The 19,596-nt window shown below is 38.8% G+C and overlaps 1 protein-coding gene across 1 annotated transcript in view; it reads left to right on the top strand.

Moving 5' to 3' along the window:
• DOCK4 (dedicator of cytokinesis 4) overlaps nucleotides 1–19,596 on the top strand; it is a 430,451-nt gene that overhangs the window by 222,183 nt on the left and 188,672 nt on the right. Inside the window, exons 9-12 of the mRNA XM_042922426.1 lie at nucleotides 9,544–9,625; nucleotides 10,706–10,766; nucleotides 14,777–14,909; nucleotides 18,705–18,793. Of these exons, the coding sequence (XP_042778360.1) occupies nucleotides 9,544–9,625; nucleotides 10,706–10,766; nucleotides 14,777–14,909; nucleotides 18,705–18,793 (365 nt within the window). The remainder of the gene's footprint in view (nucleotides 1–9,543; nucleotides 9,626–10,705; nucleotides 10,767–14,776; nucleotides 14,910–18,704; nucleotides 18,794–19,596) is intronic.

Here is a 19,596-nt window from a genome sequence, read left to right as displayed (position 1 = left end):
GTTGATGGGCATGTTAGTCTGTATTAATCAGAAGTACATTCTCAGACCTGTACCTATGGGAGCATCATTTGCAAAATCTGTCATGCTAAAAAATCTGAATTAAAAATGGCAGATACATATGCAGTGTCTTTTCCTAAGTATTTCTATTTAGAGGCTTTTAACCACAAGTTAAACAGAGACTGTGTCTTCTTTTTGTTTCCATTGAGCATGATGGATTTCACACTATTGCTGTTGAATCATTGATGTTCATTCATTGAACAAACAATTACTGCTGTTTTCATCAGAGCCAGGCATTGACCTGGGCATTGAGGACACATCAATGAATAATACAGAAAAAATAATTCCTGCCCTTCCAGAACTCAGATTCTAATGCTATTGAGCTTTAAGTCAAGAACTATTTTTAAAAGATAGTTTCTGTGCCACCTCTTTGCATTGTAACTGATATGCTGTTTCCATTTCAGAAGAATATTTGCAGTGTCTAACATGATGCTTTCTAACCTTTTTAGTGCCCTCAGCTTCTTCTCAAAATTATAGAAACTGCAAACCTCTACAGAAATTAATATACCTATTCTCATACACATTAACATTTATGTATCAGTTAAAAAAATTTTTTTTTGTTTATTTTTGACAGAGCATGCGTGTGGGAGGGGCAGAGAGAGAGGGAGACCCAGAATCTGAAGCAGGATCCAAGCTCCGAGCTGTCAGCACAGAGCTTGACGTGGGGCTCAAACTCGCCGACTGCGAGATCATGACCTGAGCTGAAGTCAGATACCCAACCGACTGAGCCACACAGGCGTCCCTGTATATCAGTTTAGAGACTTTGTAGCTGCCTGGTTAAAATAATAATAATAATAATAATAATAATAATAATAATAATAATAATAATAATTTGACCTTTAAAAAGTTCCAAAAGCATGTAACATCTGGCTAATACATAGTACTTAATAATCATTTAGGAAGTTTTCAGTTTTGGGGCGCCTGGGTGGCTCAGTCTGTTAAATGTCCGACTTCAGGTCATGATCTCACAGTTGTGGGTTCGAGCCCCACATCAGGTTCTGTGCTGATAGACAGAGCCTGGAGACTTCTTGGGATTCTAAGTCTCCCTCTCTCTCTGCCTCTCCTCCACTCTCATTCTGTCTCTCTCTTTCAAAAATAAGTAAACATTAAAAAAAATTTTATTTAGGAAGTTTTCAGTTTTTAAACTTGCAATGAATCCAATCTGTCAGTAAACTGATGAAAGGAAATTTGATTTTTCTTATTTTCTTTTAAAACATAGAACATCTTGGGGTGCCTGGGTGGCTCAGTCTGTTGAGTGTCCAGCTTCCGCTCACGTCATGATCTCCCAGTTTATGAGTTCGAGCCTCACAGCGGGCTTGCTGCCCTCAGCCTGTCAGCCCTGATCCCACTTCCCATCCTCTGTCCCCCTCTTTCTGCCCTTCCCCCACTTGGGTTCTCCCCCCAAAAAAAATAAATATTAAAAAATAATAAAATAAAAAATAGAACATCTTTCTAATTAATATATGCATGCAAGATGTGTTGTACTTACTGGTTTTGCAGGGCTTGACTTATTTCAGGTTTTGTTATTTATTCTGTTTTCATTTAATACTTCCTTGCAAGGAACTGCATGCTTCAGCCCAGACTACTTAAGCTTGGGTTTGCTTTATTTTCAAGATTCCTTATTACAAATGCTTTCCCTAACAAAAAGATCAGAATAATTACTGTACATAGACCAGTGTTTTTTCCCTCATGAAGTATCAAAGGTAGAGTATTTACAATGATCAAGTTATGTAAATTCCCAGAAGAATAAGCATAAGCTCTTCTGCCTACATAGGTCTTCTTATTTCTTGGTTCTTATTTGTGTTGATCAGATCCTATCATTGCCTACTTTTCATTACTTCTTTGAGGAACTTGTTTTCTACTGAAATTCTTAATGAATTCTCTAGAGATAGATGCAAGCAAGTATTTTCCTGAGTGGCTCAACCAGTGTAGCTATTTCTAAGAATTTTACTTGTAATCAACATTGGGATTTCTGGGGTCTCAAATCTTTTGAACTGTTTGAACTTTTTACTGTTTTTGTCAAACCAACAATCAACCCAGATCATTTTTTAAAACTTCCTCAGTCAATGATGAATAGCACAATGCCTGTGAAACAGCAGGTGATCTGTACATCACTTATTTATAACTTTAAAAAGCAGTGAATTTCTTTTTTGATTGAGTTTTACTTTTCTAGAGAGAGTTTCAGTTCAGATAGCTGTATTCTCTGCAATGAAAACTAACATGAAATGCTTTTAAATCATCTTAAGTAGTAAGAAGGAATCAGCTTGATGTTCCAAATTGGCAATAGAGTTGACTGTAGTTTAAAAAATTATGTCCCCTTGTATCATCCAACTAAAACCAAATCCTTTGCTGTCCTGACAAAGCTATCACATTCGTTGGTTGCTTAGTCCTTTGCCCTCAAATATTTGTAAAGCGAATCTGGGCATGGACATTAATTGTAAAAAAAGGAAAACTCAGAATCTGCTCTTGAGGTAAAGTCCGGGAACCTTGGTATTGAGGATCATTCTCTTTCCATTTCCCTTTAATCAGAAGAGCTCATGACCCTAATGTTGCTTTAGTTTTAAAATTAGAAAGCACATTAATAGCTTTATCTAGGAAGTCTTGCTTGAGAAGTTGCTTTCATACATTGCCAAGGAAAAACTCTGTCCCTTGTCTGGTCATGTGGTTGGGAGAAGAAAGGGGAAAAGTCTTTGACTTGAAGATACCAGGCCTGTGTTACCTGTTTTCTGGTATGTGTGACTCATAAAAGATAGCCAGCCATTCTAACTCGTTAGGGCCTGGGGCACTTGGGTCAAAACAATGGTTCTTAAACATGTCTGGGCTTTTAAACATACAGGAGCTTTTAGGTCCATCCTGACCTAGTAATTCAGGATCTCCAGGGAAGGGCCTGGCTTTTACACAGCTCCCCAAAGCATGTTGTGCACACCCAGGTTAGGAGCCCCTGGATGACAAGGCCAGCAAGTTCCTCTGTTTCCCACTGGACATTCCTTTCACCTTTCCTCTGTGCCACAGTGAGCACCGAAGCTCTTGGTCCAGGGGCCCCCCGCGGGGCAGCCAGCACACCTTCCACCTGCTCCCCAGAGTCTTGCCTGAACTGCAGCAGCACCAGCTCCTGGGGGTGTGGGGGCGTTAGCCCCCGTTTAGGAAGCTGCTTGAGGCTTCCTGTTTTGAGTTGTCCACTGCCACTTGTTCTAGGATAGAGCACAGTAACGATTGCCCTCAGACTGTCAGAAGCATCTTACCCTGTTGGTCAGTCAGAAAGCATTTGAGAAAATGCTGGAGAAGCAGTGACACAGAAGCCTGAAATCACTGTATATTTGATGTTCTTGCCTTTTGGATAGAGGCTCTGGAGCCAGCAGGGCAGAACCATTCCCTCATCTCTTCTCACTTTTCTTTCTTTCTTTCTTTCTTTCTTTCTTTCTTTCTTTCTTTCTTTCTTTTCTTTCTTTCTTTTCTTTCTTTCTTTCTTTCTTTCTTTCTTTCTTTCTTTCTCTCTCTCTCTCTCTCTCTCTTTCTCTCTTTCCTTTCCTTTCCTTTCCTTTCCTTTAAAAAAGAAAATTAATGTATGTTTGTTTTTGAGAGAGATACAGAGACAGAGTGTGAGTGGGGGAGGCAGAATCTGAACTAGGCTCCAGGCTCTGAGCTGTCAGCACAGAACCCAACACGGGGCTTGAACTCACAGGCTGTGAGATAATGATCTGAGCTGAACTCGGACCCTTAACCAACTGAGCCACCCAGGTATTGCCCTCTTTCTTTCTTTCTTTCTTTCTTTCTTTCTTTCTTTCTTTCTTTCTTTCTTTCTTTCTTTTTATGTTTATTTTTGAGAGAGAGTGTGTGCACGTGAGCAGGGGAGAGGCAGAGAGAGAGAGAGGAGAGAGAGAATCCCAAGCCGGTTCTGCACCCCTGATGTGGGACTTGAACTCACGAGTTGTGAGATCATGACCTGAGCCCAAGTCAAGAGTCGGACACTCAACCAACTGAACCACCCAGGGACCCCTCACTCTTCTCTTTCTATCTTTTGGCTCCCACTATTTCCTCTCTGGCTCCTGGTGCATCTCCCTTCACTTCTTATGGTAGAGTAGATGATAATTGTTATTTCTATCCACAGCACAGTGAACTTTAAGACCAGTGCTTTTGCATTTTCCAAGGTACCAGATGGAGTATTTTTTGGTCAAATGGTTTCATAAAGTATGAGTGTTGAAGAATCAGACAGTTCAGGGTTTTATTTTTCTGATTAGCTTACCAGAACATGACCATCTAAATGTTTTCTGTCTTTGGTTACTGTTACTCTTGGAGATCATCCATTTATTTCAGTGATTTAACTGTTCAGCATGAGTTTAGAAATATTCTTCATAATTTTTTGTAGCTTGATCAGAATCCTAATCTTTCACATTACATGTTTCAACCAAAGATACTACCTGGTCATACATTTTTGGATGAAATAGGGGTTGTGTAACTTGCATACCTGGAATCACTAGGCAGTTTTGCTTTTTTAGAAGAGGGGAGTGATATGGAGGTAAACATGAATGTGTACAGAGAAACAGAAAAATCTCCTTGGCATTGGCCATTCCTAGCTTTAAGTGTGTTGCTCTTTGAAGGCAACTGATTATCCAAGGAACACCCTATGAGAGAGCCACTTGATTATTCAGAGGGTTGGGAGCACCCTGGCCTGCAGGCCTCCAAGACCCTAGGCCTTCCTACAGAAAGGCCTTCCTACAGAAGGGCGATTGCTTCTCAGTGGATATGATAGGCAGAGGAGCAGGAAGACAGGAGCATCCTATCTTGCTGAGAATGGGAGCAGAAGCCATCAGAGGGCTTCAGACCCCTACTGTAGACCCCATATATTTTGATCACTGGTAAGTACTTTTCTACCAAACCATGTTATTGAAATACACTCTTCATTATCAGAGGTCTCATAGAGGATTCAGAACACATTAGCACAGGTGAGTAGGTTCACAGCCATAAACTCCTGAAACATGGATACATTTGTTCCTTTATTTGTTGTTTTCAGTTTCGTGCGTTGTCACTATTATTTTTTATTTTACTGAAAATATTCACAATAAAAAGTCCCCATTCATATGACATGGTTAGTCTTGCTCTTCTTTGTTCCAAATAATCTGTTCTTTTAAAGATGGCATAGCATTGTGGTTAAGAGCTGAGACTCTGGAGTTGGGCCCTGAATATTGATTTCCTGGCTCCACGCTTGCTGACCATGCACGTTTGGCCAATTTGCTTCCTATCTCCAAGCCCCAGATTTCTCCTGTATAAAGCAGGGATGGAGGCAGTTCCTATCATATAGGGTGATTGTTAGAATTAAGTAAGAAAATCCATGTGAAGTGTAAGTCATGGTGCTTAGCACAGGGTATATATTTATTTATACTATTTTTCCCCTGGCGCCATGCTGGGGGTGCTTAGATACATTCTTACTTCATTATCTAGCTTTCCTTAAATTCTTGTTAGAAGAAGGCAAGTCATAAATAATAAATAGGATTTTTTATTCTTTATTTCCAAAGAAAGATTTTGTCATTGTTGATTTATAATATGGAATGATTTGTAATGGCTCACACACGGAATTCAGGTGGACACTAAATTTCTCTGGCAGTGAAATTTCCTCTGGGAGAACATGGCAGTATATGGAAAAGTCAAATGAGGATATTTTTCCTTGCTGGTAATATCAAGTCTCATTTCTCAGTGTTTCTGGAAGTGTTTCTATTTGCTTATTCATTCTTTGATGATGAAAAAGGACGCAGTATTCTCATTTGGAAGTATATGATGTCACTGTAGATTTTTCCATTACTATATATTTAATATAATAAAGATATAAAATGTACATGGGAACAAGGTTAAAGTCATGATCTAGAATCTGGGGGTACCATGAAGGTAATTCAGTGACTCACATCTGGTGGGGAGGCACCACTGATTGAAATGTCTCTTTGGAGAATTTTGTACATTTCTCTACTACAAAATAAAGGACATTATGGGGAAGAGAGGGAAAGTTGGGAAGGGAGATAAAGCTCCCCAATTATTTGGATTTTGTTGTATTTTTTCCTAAAAGATTGTATTTGTTCAGTGTTTAATTAAACACTGAGGAAGTACCAAATCATTGGCCACCAGCTGGGGATGTAAAGGTTCATGGTGATCCCCTTGTACTCTGGTTACTCATAATGTAATAGAAAGAAATACACAAACCTCTTATGATTAAGAAAAAAACATGAATATGTAATGGAGGTATTCACATCTTATCATAGGACACTTTTAAACTCACAAAAACTAGTTGTGTTTTCTCATCAGAGATAACCACTGTTTTACTTAAAATAGAGTCTCCAAAATGCCTTTGTGCGTGGCCACCAAAGTTTGTGAGAGAATTGTAGAAGGTGTTCCAAGGTGGAATGCGAGTGACTTATTCGGTTCCCAGCCTTGAAGGCATACGTTTTGGTTTTCTCCACACATGGGATCAGGGGTATTTGTTTGTAATCCAAAGATTCTGGAATGTGTTGCTCTAGGTCTTTGGTTTACTCTGAAACCATTTACTGATTAAACAGTTGCTGTATTACCAAAGCTGAAGAGAAATTCATTTGAGTTTGTGTAAGAATTTGTCACTAAGTGAATAAAAAAAAATTTTTTTTTTTTTAAATTGGCCACAAAGGTTTTCTTTTTCCTTTAATAGAAGTCTTAAAAAAAAAAAAATGCACGGGTTATTTTTCCATAGTACCCATCGTCAGTCTATTTTTATCTCCCCCTTAAAGCATGCTTAAGCTATGGGATATGTCATTGGCTTAGTACATATTGATATTCTTTCTGAAACAGGATATGATATAGTATAATACTTGCATAATCAGGATTCTGTCTAGACTGGTGAAATTAAAATAGTGACAGAGCAAGAGGAATCTCTTTCTGAAATAGAATACTTGAGGAAACACTGCTTTACCAGGATATTGATGAAGCTTGGAAATAAGGAGTGGTATTTTATATCCGTATTAAAGTTAAGGTTTTAATATCTAGAATGCCTTGTTGACTTTTGTATATTAACCTTATTTGGTACTCATCATTTTAGACTCACCTGTCAGAAGATAAAATGAAATTTGTTTTAAACATTCCAGTAGGAATAAGGAAGAGCCTCAAACATAAGTGCATCTCAAAAAAACAAACAGAAAACACATATGAACTGGCACATGCTCTCTTTGATACACAAGAGGGGATAATGGTCACAGTGCTTGTGTTTTGGGCTGAGATATAATGTATAAACTTTCTTTGATGGCTCCGAAGCAAAACCAAATAGCATTCTTAAATCTCCAGAGTTTTGACTAAAGCCAAGTTCTTAAATCATTTTGGAATGTTGCGTTTGTTTAGTAAAATAATTTATTTTTCTAGGTATGTTTCATTGAACAACCTAGTAAGGAACCATTTTAAGCCAGAGACAGCTCTGAAATCTGCTAAATCAGATTTTCATTTCTTTCATTCCTTTGAGGCCAGGAAGGGTTTGGGGAGAGTGACCCTGTATTCTGGAGACGAGGCTTGGCTGAGTCAGTGGGTGTCTCAAGCAGATGAATGACTTCTCCCTTATCTCAATATTCTGGAAATATTTGCTCAATATTTTTCTATAAAGCAGAGACACGGTTTACATAGCATTTAAATAAAGTGCAAAGGTTTTAAATTAACACGTGGTATAGAATCCATCCTAAGCCACAGGCCAGCTCTGTGATCTTGGGCAAAACTATTTACTATTTCTCAGTTTTCCCATCTATAAAATGGGTATAGTAATAGTGCTGTTTTTATAAGGGCATAGTGAGGATTAAATGAATTAATCCCTGTAAAGTCCTTAGCAGAGCAGCCACCAAATGGCAAATTCATGCAAAAACAGTATACCTAATATGATTAAGTATAATTCACTTGTCCTAAGATGCAGTTTTACACATTTCCTTTTAGCATGTCTTAATCTTGAAATAACAGTGAATTTCCTTCCACTGTGAAGAAAGCTGACAGCCTCCTCCTTGAATTATCATGATAATCGGATAAGATTAATGTAATTTTGCACCCCCAGTTGGACCTGTCATCCCCACTCTCTCTTTCAGAATCATAGCATATGGGAACTTGAGCTTCACTTGAGAACCTTACAGCAATTTATATTCTCTTCATCAGACCTTATCAGCCACCACTCTGGAAAACAAAACAAAACAAAAACAAACCCATAGGTAATAGGTATGGAAATGATCCCATAGCAATGGTCATTGGTTCCCTTTTCTCATATGAGAGGTCAGGAATAGGCATAGCTTAAAAAAAAACAACAACAAGGTAAGCGAGGTAGCTGAATCTATTGCGTGCATCTATCTAGATTTAAATCGCAAAAGAGAATAAAGCTGTTCCAAAACAGCCATAAATTCAAATCCATATGCTTCCTTAGAGATGTGGTTATGGCTTTCATTTCTCCCTTTGTATAAGGAAGGGAGATTTTGGGTGACAGAGCCATTATTTAAGGCAAAAATCGAGTGATGAAAACGCATAGAGTTGGTAGTTCTGCGTCTCACCAATGCTCCACACTCCCTTTCCCTGCTCATTCCCTAGGCAGAAACTACACTAACCAAGGCCACACTGTGTGCTAACACCACATTCTGTGGATGTTGGCTGCGTGTTTTCTGCCTGAGGCAGGCAGCCATTTGATTCTTTCATAGGCACCAGGGTATTGAAATTCAGAAGCTCAGGGTAGCTGGTAGATTCATTTTTCTTGGATTGATATTCTTTCTATTTTATTTATTTATTTATTTATTTATTTATTTATTTATTTACTTATTTACTTATTTATTTATTTAAATATAAACAGGGTAGCATTACCTTGGATCTAAGTGATATCCACAAGCATTTATTGACTTGAATTAGTGGCTGATCAGTAGCATTTGTGTTTGCATTAGATTTGGGGACCCTGTATATTCAGATGCAAGTTCTGTGGGGGGTTTGAGTTCTCCTGTTCCTTTGTGAACCAAAGCAAATTCAAATTTCATTTCTTGGGCCTTCTCTTTGTGTTTTGGATTATAGACTTATAAGAGCATAAAATATTAAACCGTATAATGGATGGTTACCACTGAGAATGGTGTATGATGTTTATTAAATACTATCACACAAAACATGAAAAACAGTCCTCTTAGGTATGAACTCAGTTAGGTCCTGTTTTTTCCCTTAGTGCACTTGTTTTTACTTTATAGAATAATGATATCACTGATATGAAAACCTATTCTTTTAAAAGTTAATTTTTTGTTTGCATATATATTTATGTTTTCTGCTTTTGCAGTTGCAGTTTGCCTGTATTATCAGAAATGAAGCAGATGTTTATTGTCCTGGGCATGCGCCTAATTTACATAAGCAATTTTGGCATCAGATGAAGGACTTAATAACTTTTGAGTTTAACTCCTTAGATGAAGAAGCAATTAGAAGAGTGATGAGTCCTTAGATATTAAATAATCTTCAGAATATTAAACTTTTTTTCTCTTGTAGTGAGAGATTTTTCTTGAGGCTGAATAGAAATGGACTTCCCAAAGCCCCAGATAAACCAGAACGACATTGCTCTCTCTTTGTGGTAGGTGGATCTTGTTTCATCTAGGAAGCAGATTCTTGCAATTGTGCTTTGTTACTTAAGGGAAATGAATTACTGTGAGAGAAAATAGTGACTTTGCCTAAACTTTGTAAATAACACATAAAGTACATTCGTGCTAGGAGTTCTTAACACCACCATTGATAGACACACCTCTGTTCCTTTGGTGCATGTTAGAGCCTGTTAGATTCAGCGTGGCATATGGTATTTAGAATATACTTAGTAAATGTTTAAAGAATGAGTGAGTGAGAGATTAAAATAAGAATGGACTTTTTAAAAAAGCTATTATTTGACATCAGTAGACTTACAGTGTAAAGTTCATTGTAGTGGCATTTTTACTTATTTTTTTTTAAGCTTTTACTTAAATTCCAGTTGGTTAACATACAATGCAATATTAGTTTCAGGTGTACAATGTAGTGATTCAACACTTCCATAAAACACCCGGTGCTCATCACAACGAGTGCACAACTAATTCCCATCATTTCTTTCACCCATTCCTCACCCACCTCCCTTCTGGTAACTATCTGTTTGTTCTCTTTAGTTAAAGAGTCTCTTTCTTGGTTTGCCTCTCTTTTTTTTCTCCTTTGCTCATTTGTTTTGTTTCTTAAATCCACATATGAGTGAAATCCTATGGTATTTGTCTTTCTCTGACTTATTTTACTTAGCATTATACTCTCTAGCTCCACCCATGTCCTTGCAAATGGCAAGATTTCATTCTTTTTTATAGCTGAGTAATACTCCATTGTATATATACCACATCTTCTTTATCCATTTATCTGTTGATGGACACTTGGGCTGTTTTCATAACTTGGCTATTGTAGAATGAGCTTTTTTCTTTTTAAGCATTATTTGACATCAGTAGACTTACAATGTCAAGGTGATTGTAGTGGTAGTTTTACAATGACATTTGAATTATATGCTTCTGCAAAATTCCATTAAGAATGTTGACATTATCTTGGTCTTTCTTCTGTTATTTGTGAAAATAATGTGCTATTACCTTTAAGTGCTTTTGCATAAATTATGAGTTTTAAAATAATCACACTTTTTTTTTTTTTCTTTTGGTAGGATTTGGGTAGCAGCGAACTAAGAAGGGACATCTATATCACTGTGCACATTATCCGAATTGGTAAGTCCAACACTTGTCAGTGTGATAGGGACACAGCAGCGGCAAGAAATGCTGAACAGTCTCTGTGGTGATGTGATTTCTTTGCTATCTGGATGAGAAAGAAGCGAAAGCCAGTTTGGAATCCAGGAACCACCGAATTTGGGACGTGTTCCCTTGCCTCCCCAAACTCACATACAACCTCTTCATGCATCATAAATAGATTTTATTCTCTTTCCATAGAAGTCATTAGGTCGTCGTCGTGCTTCGTTTTGTTTTATTGGACTCCCTAAACATATTTGATTCAAAAGTTGGTGTTTGTCTTTTTAAATTCTAATTCCTGTTAACAGCATAAATCGAACTTTTCGGATCTGGATTTCCTACAAGTTTATGAAGATTTTATACTAATTGGCATTTTCAAAAGTGTGGAATGCCACAGAGCATTATTGTAGAAAGTGCTACAAGAAAAGGGTTATGAAATACTGAATGCTGTATATTTTTTCCACTTGTGTAATATCATCAGCTCATAAAAGGGTCTGAGAAGCCCTACAGGGAAAAATTGAAATGCCTCTCTAACTTGGTTGGCCCAAGATTTCTCCATATTTGATTTGACTGTGGAAACATTTATATAATGTAACATTTACTAACATCTTGCAGAGCCCACTTTGGGTGTTCTACACTGAACTTGCACAACAGACCCAGAATATTTTCCCTCGTTTTTACTCATAAAATGTCTCCAAAAGCAGGTATTTTATGGCAGAGGAACTAGGTAAAACAAGGCATTGTGTAGCCTACACAGTGTTTCTATTAAAAGCCAACCAGCTGATACTGGGAATTGGTTCCCACTTCTTCCCTAACTCTGGTATATTATCTGCTCGCGAATGCTGCTGCAGGACAATAATACATCACTGTGCAATCCTGCATAGTGATCTTCATTTTTATAGTCTTTTATCTTATGAATATGATAACCACATTGTGCATTGAGAGAGACTATAAAACATGTTGCCGTTCCAACATAGATTTTCTTTATATTTTTCTCATAAAAATGAGTTCTGAAAACCCATTTTCATTTTATGCTATTTTTTTTTTTTTTTTAATTTGAGGGGCAGTTGAAACAAAAAGAAAGAACACTGTTTTTGGTTTTAATTTTCTTTCTATAAGTGAGTATATGGGGGGGGGGGAGGAATTGCAAAGAATCTCTTTTAAATGCTGGAAAAATTGGAATGCATGCTGCAGTGGATTTATGAGATCAAGCTTTTGTGTGTGCCCAGGATGGCAGGGGTGCAGTCTATGCAGTCTATTAGGTAATTTTTCGTGTGTGTGTGTGTGTGTGTTTATTTCAAATGTGTAATGCCAGTTATTAATGTAAAATGTGGTTTTGGATATTTTCATAGAAACATTGCATTGGAGTATAACTTTCTATAGTATTGAGAGAAACAGTAAACTCCTTTTGCTTTCCGAACTTTTTAAAAGTTATCTACAGGTTGTTGGTGGCAGAAACACATGTGGCAGATGGACTCCAGGTCCTACTTGCCTGTGGCCTGGGTGGCTCTGCTGCTGAGGGAGCCACTTCTGTCGTACCGGTGACACAGCTGTCTTTTGAACACAGGGTGTTGGATCAGTGATTGCATGTTTTACTAAGATATTTTTATGATCGTTAAGTCGTCAGAATGAATGTTGAATCAGAAACTACCTGCACCCCTTGCCCCCACCCTGAGCTTTGGCCAAATTAATGCTTCACTGAGATTCCTGCATAAACTGCTTGATGGTTGGGCACATTTACTAGTGTGACATCTTGAGACCGAGAAGGAATGATAAAGGTAAGAAACGCTGCGAAAGGGCGAGACTTCATCTGCTGCAGTGAAATTGAAGAGTGGAGGATTCTGGTCTGTCAGGGAGAAATACTTCTTACTTTTTCTCGAATGTCCCTCGTACCTGCTTTAGTAAGAACAGGGCACGCTGACCCTCACTGGCTGCAGAGAACAAGAGCGATAGCACCTCGCCTCGGAATTTAAGCCCAGATCTTTGGTTAGAAGAGGAGGGAAAAAGAGAGAAATAAATAGCTTTAGATCCTCCTGCCGTCCATCCCGCTTAAGGTTTTTCCATCGCTGTGTTTCTCCTTTTGGCTTTAGCTGGTTCCCAAAACTGTTTACTAAATATCGCTAAATATTTTTACCTTCCCCACGCCTGCCTGCCTTTCTGCCTAGAGTTCCTAGAAATCTGACCGGAACTGTGAACTTTGATTAATTCTAGAGTTGGAATCACCAGGGCTGGCATCGAGTAGCGTTTTTGGTGCAGGACTGAGAGAAAAGTTTTAGTATCCAGAGCTGTGGTGCCTGCACAGCCAGAAAAGACAACTTGAAATTGAGTGTCTGAGGACATGAGTGATGTAGAGGCTCAGCAGTTAGGGTGTAAGGCAGTCAGAGAAAGTGGCCCAAACCTCACGGCGGCTCCTCAGGTGGTGAGAGAGCACTTCCTGCATCCCCCTTACTTGGCTGTCCTCACCAGGCACCCACAGCTTTTGCTTTCGTGCAGTTCTAGCCACAGTGGGTCAGAAAATTGGGGCGATATGCCTACCCTGCATCAACTTCTAGGAATTTACAGCTGGAGGAGTCTGTGTGGGAATAATCATGTTGAGAGTTTCAGGGGTTTTGTTGTTGTTTGTTACCACTAAACCCCTTGTGTGATGTTAAGTAACTTTGAAACACTCCACCCAGAAATCTTATAATCCCTGTGTCGGCTTGTGTTAACAAAGGGAATGATTGAGTATGAAAAGAATTTGTAAATCATGATACCGGTAAAGATGGGAGTATATATTTTATCCTAATCTAATCTGTAATAATATTCAAAATAGAGGTAAACTAGACTTTTTTTTTTCCCATTTAACAAGTGAACAGAGCTTTAAATTTATTTGCCAGTTTTGTAAGTAAAAGTATGACTTGTTGATAAATTCAAATAGGACCTTATAAAGTGTTTGGTTTATCAGTGTAATTTATATGAAAACGTGGGTTGAAATTTAGCTACATATTACAGCATCAGATCATGAAAACACGATTCTTTGAATTTTGCACATCTAAAAAGCAACTTATTTTGACCATGTTGTAGTTTTTCCATGCTATTTGTAAGCATTTCCCTAAAAATGATGCATTGCTAAGGTAGTTTTACTTTATTACTAGTGAATGGAAGCCAAGTTGGATATCCGCCCCCCTCTTTTTTTTTTTTTTTTAACTTTTAACATTGGATTTGGGAAGTGTTGGAGTCCTCTAGATGTCCTGTGGGAGAATTTTGCTCAGATGGAAAACAACTTATATATCTGTTGCCAAACATCTGGAAACAGATTTGCATATTTTTTTCATTATTTTCCCTCACATTAACTTGTTATATTTCAGCTTCAGTATACTTTCTGCTTTCTGTCCTCAGACTAATCCACTGGTAAATTAAATACAATAACAAATTAAAGCAGTATCTCAATAATATACTTAAAAATATATAACAATTTAAACAAGTTGCAACTGTGTTGGAGTGACAGCCATCCTGGGAGATTGCAGCCATTGGCTGAGTTCTAATCAGCCTGAGCCCTGGGTCAGGAAAGGGCATGCATGTTCTTTTGATCATCCGTGCTTCCTTGTTATATCTTCAAGGTTACTAAACTGCTTCCTTTCAAAGGTGAAATATTTGAAATAGTTCTTTAAACACGGACCTTTTTAAAATTTTTCTCTTAGATGGAATGGACACCATTATTGCATTTATTGACCTGGACTTCCTGGGTCGCCTAAACAAATCCTCAGGGGGAGGGTTCCCAAACATGGGACCAACACCAATCTTCATGTTTCAAAGATGACAGTTGGTGCCCAGAGTTACAGCTATGAGCCCGAGGTCACACAGTGAGGTGCTTGGCAGGGAGAGTCACGAACTGAAGCAACATCCTCTGTGTCCTTTTAATTGCCTGGTTGTGTTTTATCTGGCCGATCTATCTATTTAAGATGCACCAGTCAAATGGCTCCATGGGCTGTGTTTGCTTTTCAATTGAACAGGTCGAATGGGGGCAGGAGAAAAAAAGAATGCCTGTAGCGTCCAGTACCGGCGACCCTTTGGCTGTGCGGTCCTTAGTATTGCCGACCTGCTGACAGGAGAGACAAAAGATGACCTCATCCTAAAAGTGTACATGTAAGAAGCACGAACGCAGCGGGGCCTGGGGCGGGTGCAGAGGCACATGTGGCTCTTGTGTGGCAGATGCTACTCCATTTCCGTAATGGAGGGGCAAGAGATGGGTTGAGTTTAGGAGCCACTCCTTGAAAACATTCTGTAAACTCGCCACAAGTGAGCCCACAAATCACCATTCACCAGTCAGAGGAATCACGAAATCAAGACTCCAAGAACCCAGATAGATTATCAACTGGGGAGACCATCTACTTCACAGAGCACCTCCTGTGAATTTAAAAACCTGACCAGTCCTTACCCTCAGAGTGTTAGTTTGTTCTTGGAAAATGGACATAGTTTTTAACATAAACTCATTAGAATTGGGAACAGAAAGCTCAAGTAGATGATTTCTCTTCTCTTTCACATAGTATTAGTTTGCTAGGTCTACCCAACAAAGTACCGTGAAGACCGAGGCTTAAACAGCAGAAGTTTTTTGTCTCACAGTTCTGGAGGCTGCAAGTCCTAGATCAAGGTGTTGGCAGGGTTGATAACTTCTGAGGGCTAGGAGGGACAAATCTATTCCATGCCTCTCTCTCTTACTTTCTGGTGGCTGCTGGCAGGTTTTGGTGTTCGGTGATGTGTAGCTGCACTGCCCAATCACTGCCTTCCATCTCTGTGTCCACATTTCCCCTTTTTATAAGGATGTACTTACATTGGGTTGGGTCCTACCCTAGTGACCTAATTTTAACTTGATTACCTGTATAAACTCCCTATTTCCAAATAAGATCACATTCTGAGGGCTTAGGACATCAATATTCTTTTTTGAGGGGAGAGAGACAGTTCAACTCACAGCACTCCACTAAGAAAATCACTTAATGTATCCCAAATCCTAAGTTAGTTGATTTTTTTTTTTTAAATGCACATGGTTTCAGATCACCCCACCCTGAGCATCTCCCCACACTTTTAGAAATTGAGAGTTGATCTATAGGGATGTCCTCACCCCCCGGGGGTGGGGGTAGGTAGGGCAGTGAGCGTGGGGTTTCCTCATTCCTGGTTCGAGGACCAAACTGCTGGCCATATCCATGAATGATTGTGCTTTAGTTTCTGTTCTGTGGAGTTGATATACCCAATGTATGCCAGTAGTTTTCGTAGGTTAATACAAGTGGCCAACTGCCTGTGGGATATAGACTTCAAATTGCTTTTTGACGACTGCTGGAGGGTTTCATGGATTTATCTGTTCTCCACCCAGTGCCCCCAGGACCTATGCCACACATTTGCTAATTAGTTGAGAAAGATTTGTTTGTAGCCTGTGGTTTAGGACCAAAAACTCTGTCTCTTTTAAGAAGGATAAAACATGTGACCTTGATTTTAAACTTGAAAACTTCCGGTGAAACAAGTGGGTAGTAAAGCTCACTACTCTTTTTATCACGTGGCAGCCCTCAATTTTGGCTACTGGGATTAAATCCTTGATACTTTGAGTCTTTGATACCTATGAATCTTTTCCCAAACCCTCCTGGGGATCATAAAATACAATGTATTTGAAATAATTCTAATGCTAATGACCACTATTTACTGTGTGCTTACTATGTGCAGGGAACTGTGTTAAGTATTTTCCATGTATCCTGTCACGTTATCCTGATGACATACCCGTGAAGCAGATGCTTTGGCTCTGTTTTCCACATAAAGGGACAGAGAGGCTAGATAATGCCCAAAGTCACCAGGCTCATGAGAGTGGGATCCAGATTTGAAATCAGGACTGTCTGACTCCAGAACTTGAGCTGTCACGTACTGAGCCCTATGCTTTCAGGTGTTATTTCACACCACTGTCTAGTAATGTGATAATGATGCTATTGTGTGGCGTTGCTTTTTAAGAAAATAAAATTCTCACAATCACAGTCTCATCATTTCTGAGCAGTCTTTCCAGGTGTGGGTAGCAAGCACTTTATTTATCTTGCCATTGAGAACGCTGGGGACCGACAGTTGCATGCATCAGCCTTGATTATGCAGCTAGCTCAAGAAGACCCAGGCGTTCCAACTCTGCCTATGAGAGATGCTCACTCTCATAAAAATAAATTGTATTGCTTTTTGTGGTTGTTATTGTCTGTGTTTTTATAAGCATCAAATAAGGTTTTAGGTTATTCTTGCTGGTAGAGAGATCCCCTTAAAAATGCCACGTCAGCAAATTATGAATCTGTTGCAGGAGGAATGCTAGCCAATCAAAACACTCACTGTAGATTAAGAAGAAAGTGTGATTATAGTAAAACATTTTTAAGGAAGTGCCTGTTAGAAATAATTTGGAAGAAATCTCTATTTGTTAATGTGACTGAATCCCTAACCCATCTGGGACTTAAATATAGAAGAGTAACAAATACCTCATCTGAGCCTGGAAGATATTTCAGTCACATACTTGAGCTTTGATTTTACTTAGAGTTTTGTAGGTGAAAAGCATGAATTCTGGAGTCACTTAACTAATAGGAAGCAAGCCATCTTCCTTCCACACTGAGCTGAAATAAGAAAACTAGAGACAGGATCTACTACTCAATGGCAATTTGACGTCTTACAGCTGGACAGATGGAATGGTTTCATTTCATCTTAATTTCCCAGCCTTCTAAGATTGATTGTTCTGTTTGGTACCCTATTGTTAAGTGGCTTGAAAATGACCTCTGTCATGTTCATCCTGGAAAAGCCTATGGGGATGAATTAAATAAATATGTAAGCAAATTGTGAGTGTCAGGTACAAAGATCACAAGGAATATAAATCTGTGGGACATTTTGATTGATAGTGTATAGAAGTTTGATATTCAGGACCCTTGGGAGGGAGCATTTGTGGCTATCAAAAAAAAAAAAAAATAGTAGTGATTTCTAAGCATATTCAGATGAGGGAGGCTGTCTCCAGCCTAATGGCAGTAAGAAGGGGTAACCAACCTTGACATTTAGGAATCATGAGGAGTTGCCAGTCAGAGGGCCATCCATCCATTCACTGATGCAGCTCATGCTCTTTAAGCACCCACGGTGTTCAAAGTCCTGAGGGGACACACATTTACAGGATCTATTCCTCAAGAACCTTCAAAGTTTTCTAGGTGAGCTACAGCATGCGAACAAATAGGACATAAACTAGGAAGTGACAAGAGCTGAAAGAGCAAGGTAGAGATGGCTGTGAAAGTAAGAAGATGGAACGATGCCTTTTAGCCCAGAAGAAGAAAAGCTGGGGGACTTTAATTACCCTTCCGTGCAAGGGTATTTTTAATCACCCCAGTGCAACTTGTGTTAACCTCAGTTGCATTTTGCTTGATTTGTTGCACTTTGATGCTAGCCAAATTTAGTTATGTTACAGTGGGTGGAAACTCACTAATGAGAACTAACAGTCATTGAGCATTTACTATATGCCAGGCATTATCCTAAGCCCAAGCTTATTCAATTGTTGTATGTTACCCCCATTTCACACATGAAGAAATCTAGGCATAGGGAGGGTAAATAACTTGCCCAAAGACATAACTCAGTTAATAGTGAGGGTTTGAATCTTAGTCTGCCCTGCCTTCCACTGTGTACATTGTTCCTGAGATTTTGTGGTGAGAGGGACTGTCATCATTTGTGAGTTTATAACAGCCACTTCTGGCTTGAAGTAGGTGGTCATGCATTTACCAGATACAGGCACCCTGCTCATCATGGGGCAATTATGCTAAAACTGGTTGTTGGGAACTCCCCAGGAGATTTAAGGAAGTTCATTATGGTGGTCATTCCAAAAAGAGCAGGGGTACTGTTCAGATCTTTGTTTGATCTCATCCATCATCCAAGCTTAACAGAGTGTTAATGTTTTCATAGGTGTAACACAGAGAGCGAGTGGTACCAAATCCACGAGAACATCATCAAAAAGCTGAACGCACGTTACAATTTGACAGGCTCCAATGCAGGTGAGTGTGGGGGGCTGGCTGACTCTACCTCCACTCTTCATTTCAGTCCTTTTATTTTATTTATCTTTGTAAGAAGGAAGCAAACTGCCTTTTGTTTATGTCTGCATTCACTTCGTAACTTTAAAAAATGGCAAGTCAACAATCTCGTATGTCTCCCTGTGCTTTGATAGGCTCGTAGCTCTAACTCTCTTTAAAAAGTGTATCCTGTTCTGGTTTGAAACAAAGCAGAGTACCTGAATTTGTTTAAAAATACCAAGTCTTGAGACCTCTTAGCTGTTACCAGTTATTAAAAACCAAATGACAGATAGGGTTGGGTTCCTGACTGTTGTGTGGAATAGGTTTGATGGATGGAAATTGGTCAGTAAGGTCCAAGAAAAACATGCTTCACTGCCTATAGCTGGGAGCATCATTATGCACTGTAGAATAAATATTCAGGTTTATGCATTGAAATTGAATAAGAGGGTAAATGAAACTGCAGTGGCATATGCAGAAAAATGTATGCATGCTTATTAAGGGAACTGGAATATATAGCATTGCAAGTTGTGTATAATATGTGGTACATAGTCTTATCCTAATAAATTCATAGAGTATATTACATAGCATATAGTGACATCTTTAAGTTTGCTCAGTGGACAAAAACTTGGTGAACATTCTTTGTTCCCTGTCCCCTCTTCAAACCGTGTGGAAACAAAGTACGTAGCTATATGCTTTCAGTGATGTCAAAAACTTCAAATTAGGTAATCTATTATTTGAACTGAATGCTTTGTTTTTAAGACTGGCTTTTAAAGTAATTGGGATATAGA

Source organism: Panthera leo, chromosome A2, assembly GCF_018350215.1.
Source record: "Panthera leo isolate Ple1 chromosome A2, P.leo_Ple1_pat1.1, whole genome shotgun sequence".
In the NCBI taxonomy this organism is placed as follows: domain Eukaryota; kingdom Metazoa; phylum Chordata; class Mammalia; order Carnivora; family Felidae; genus Panthera; species Panthera leo.
Note: the sequence above shows the minus strand (reverse complement) of the source record. Positions and strands in the feature narration are given on the sequence as shown.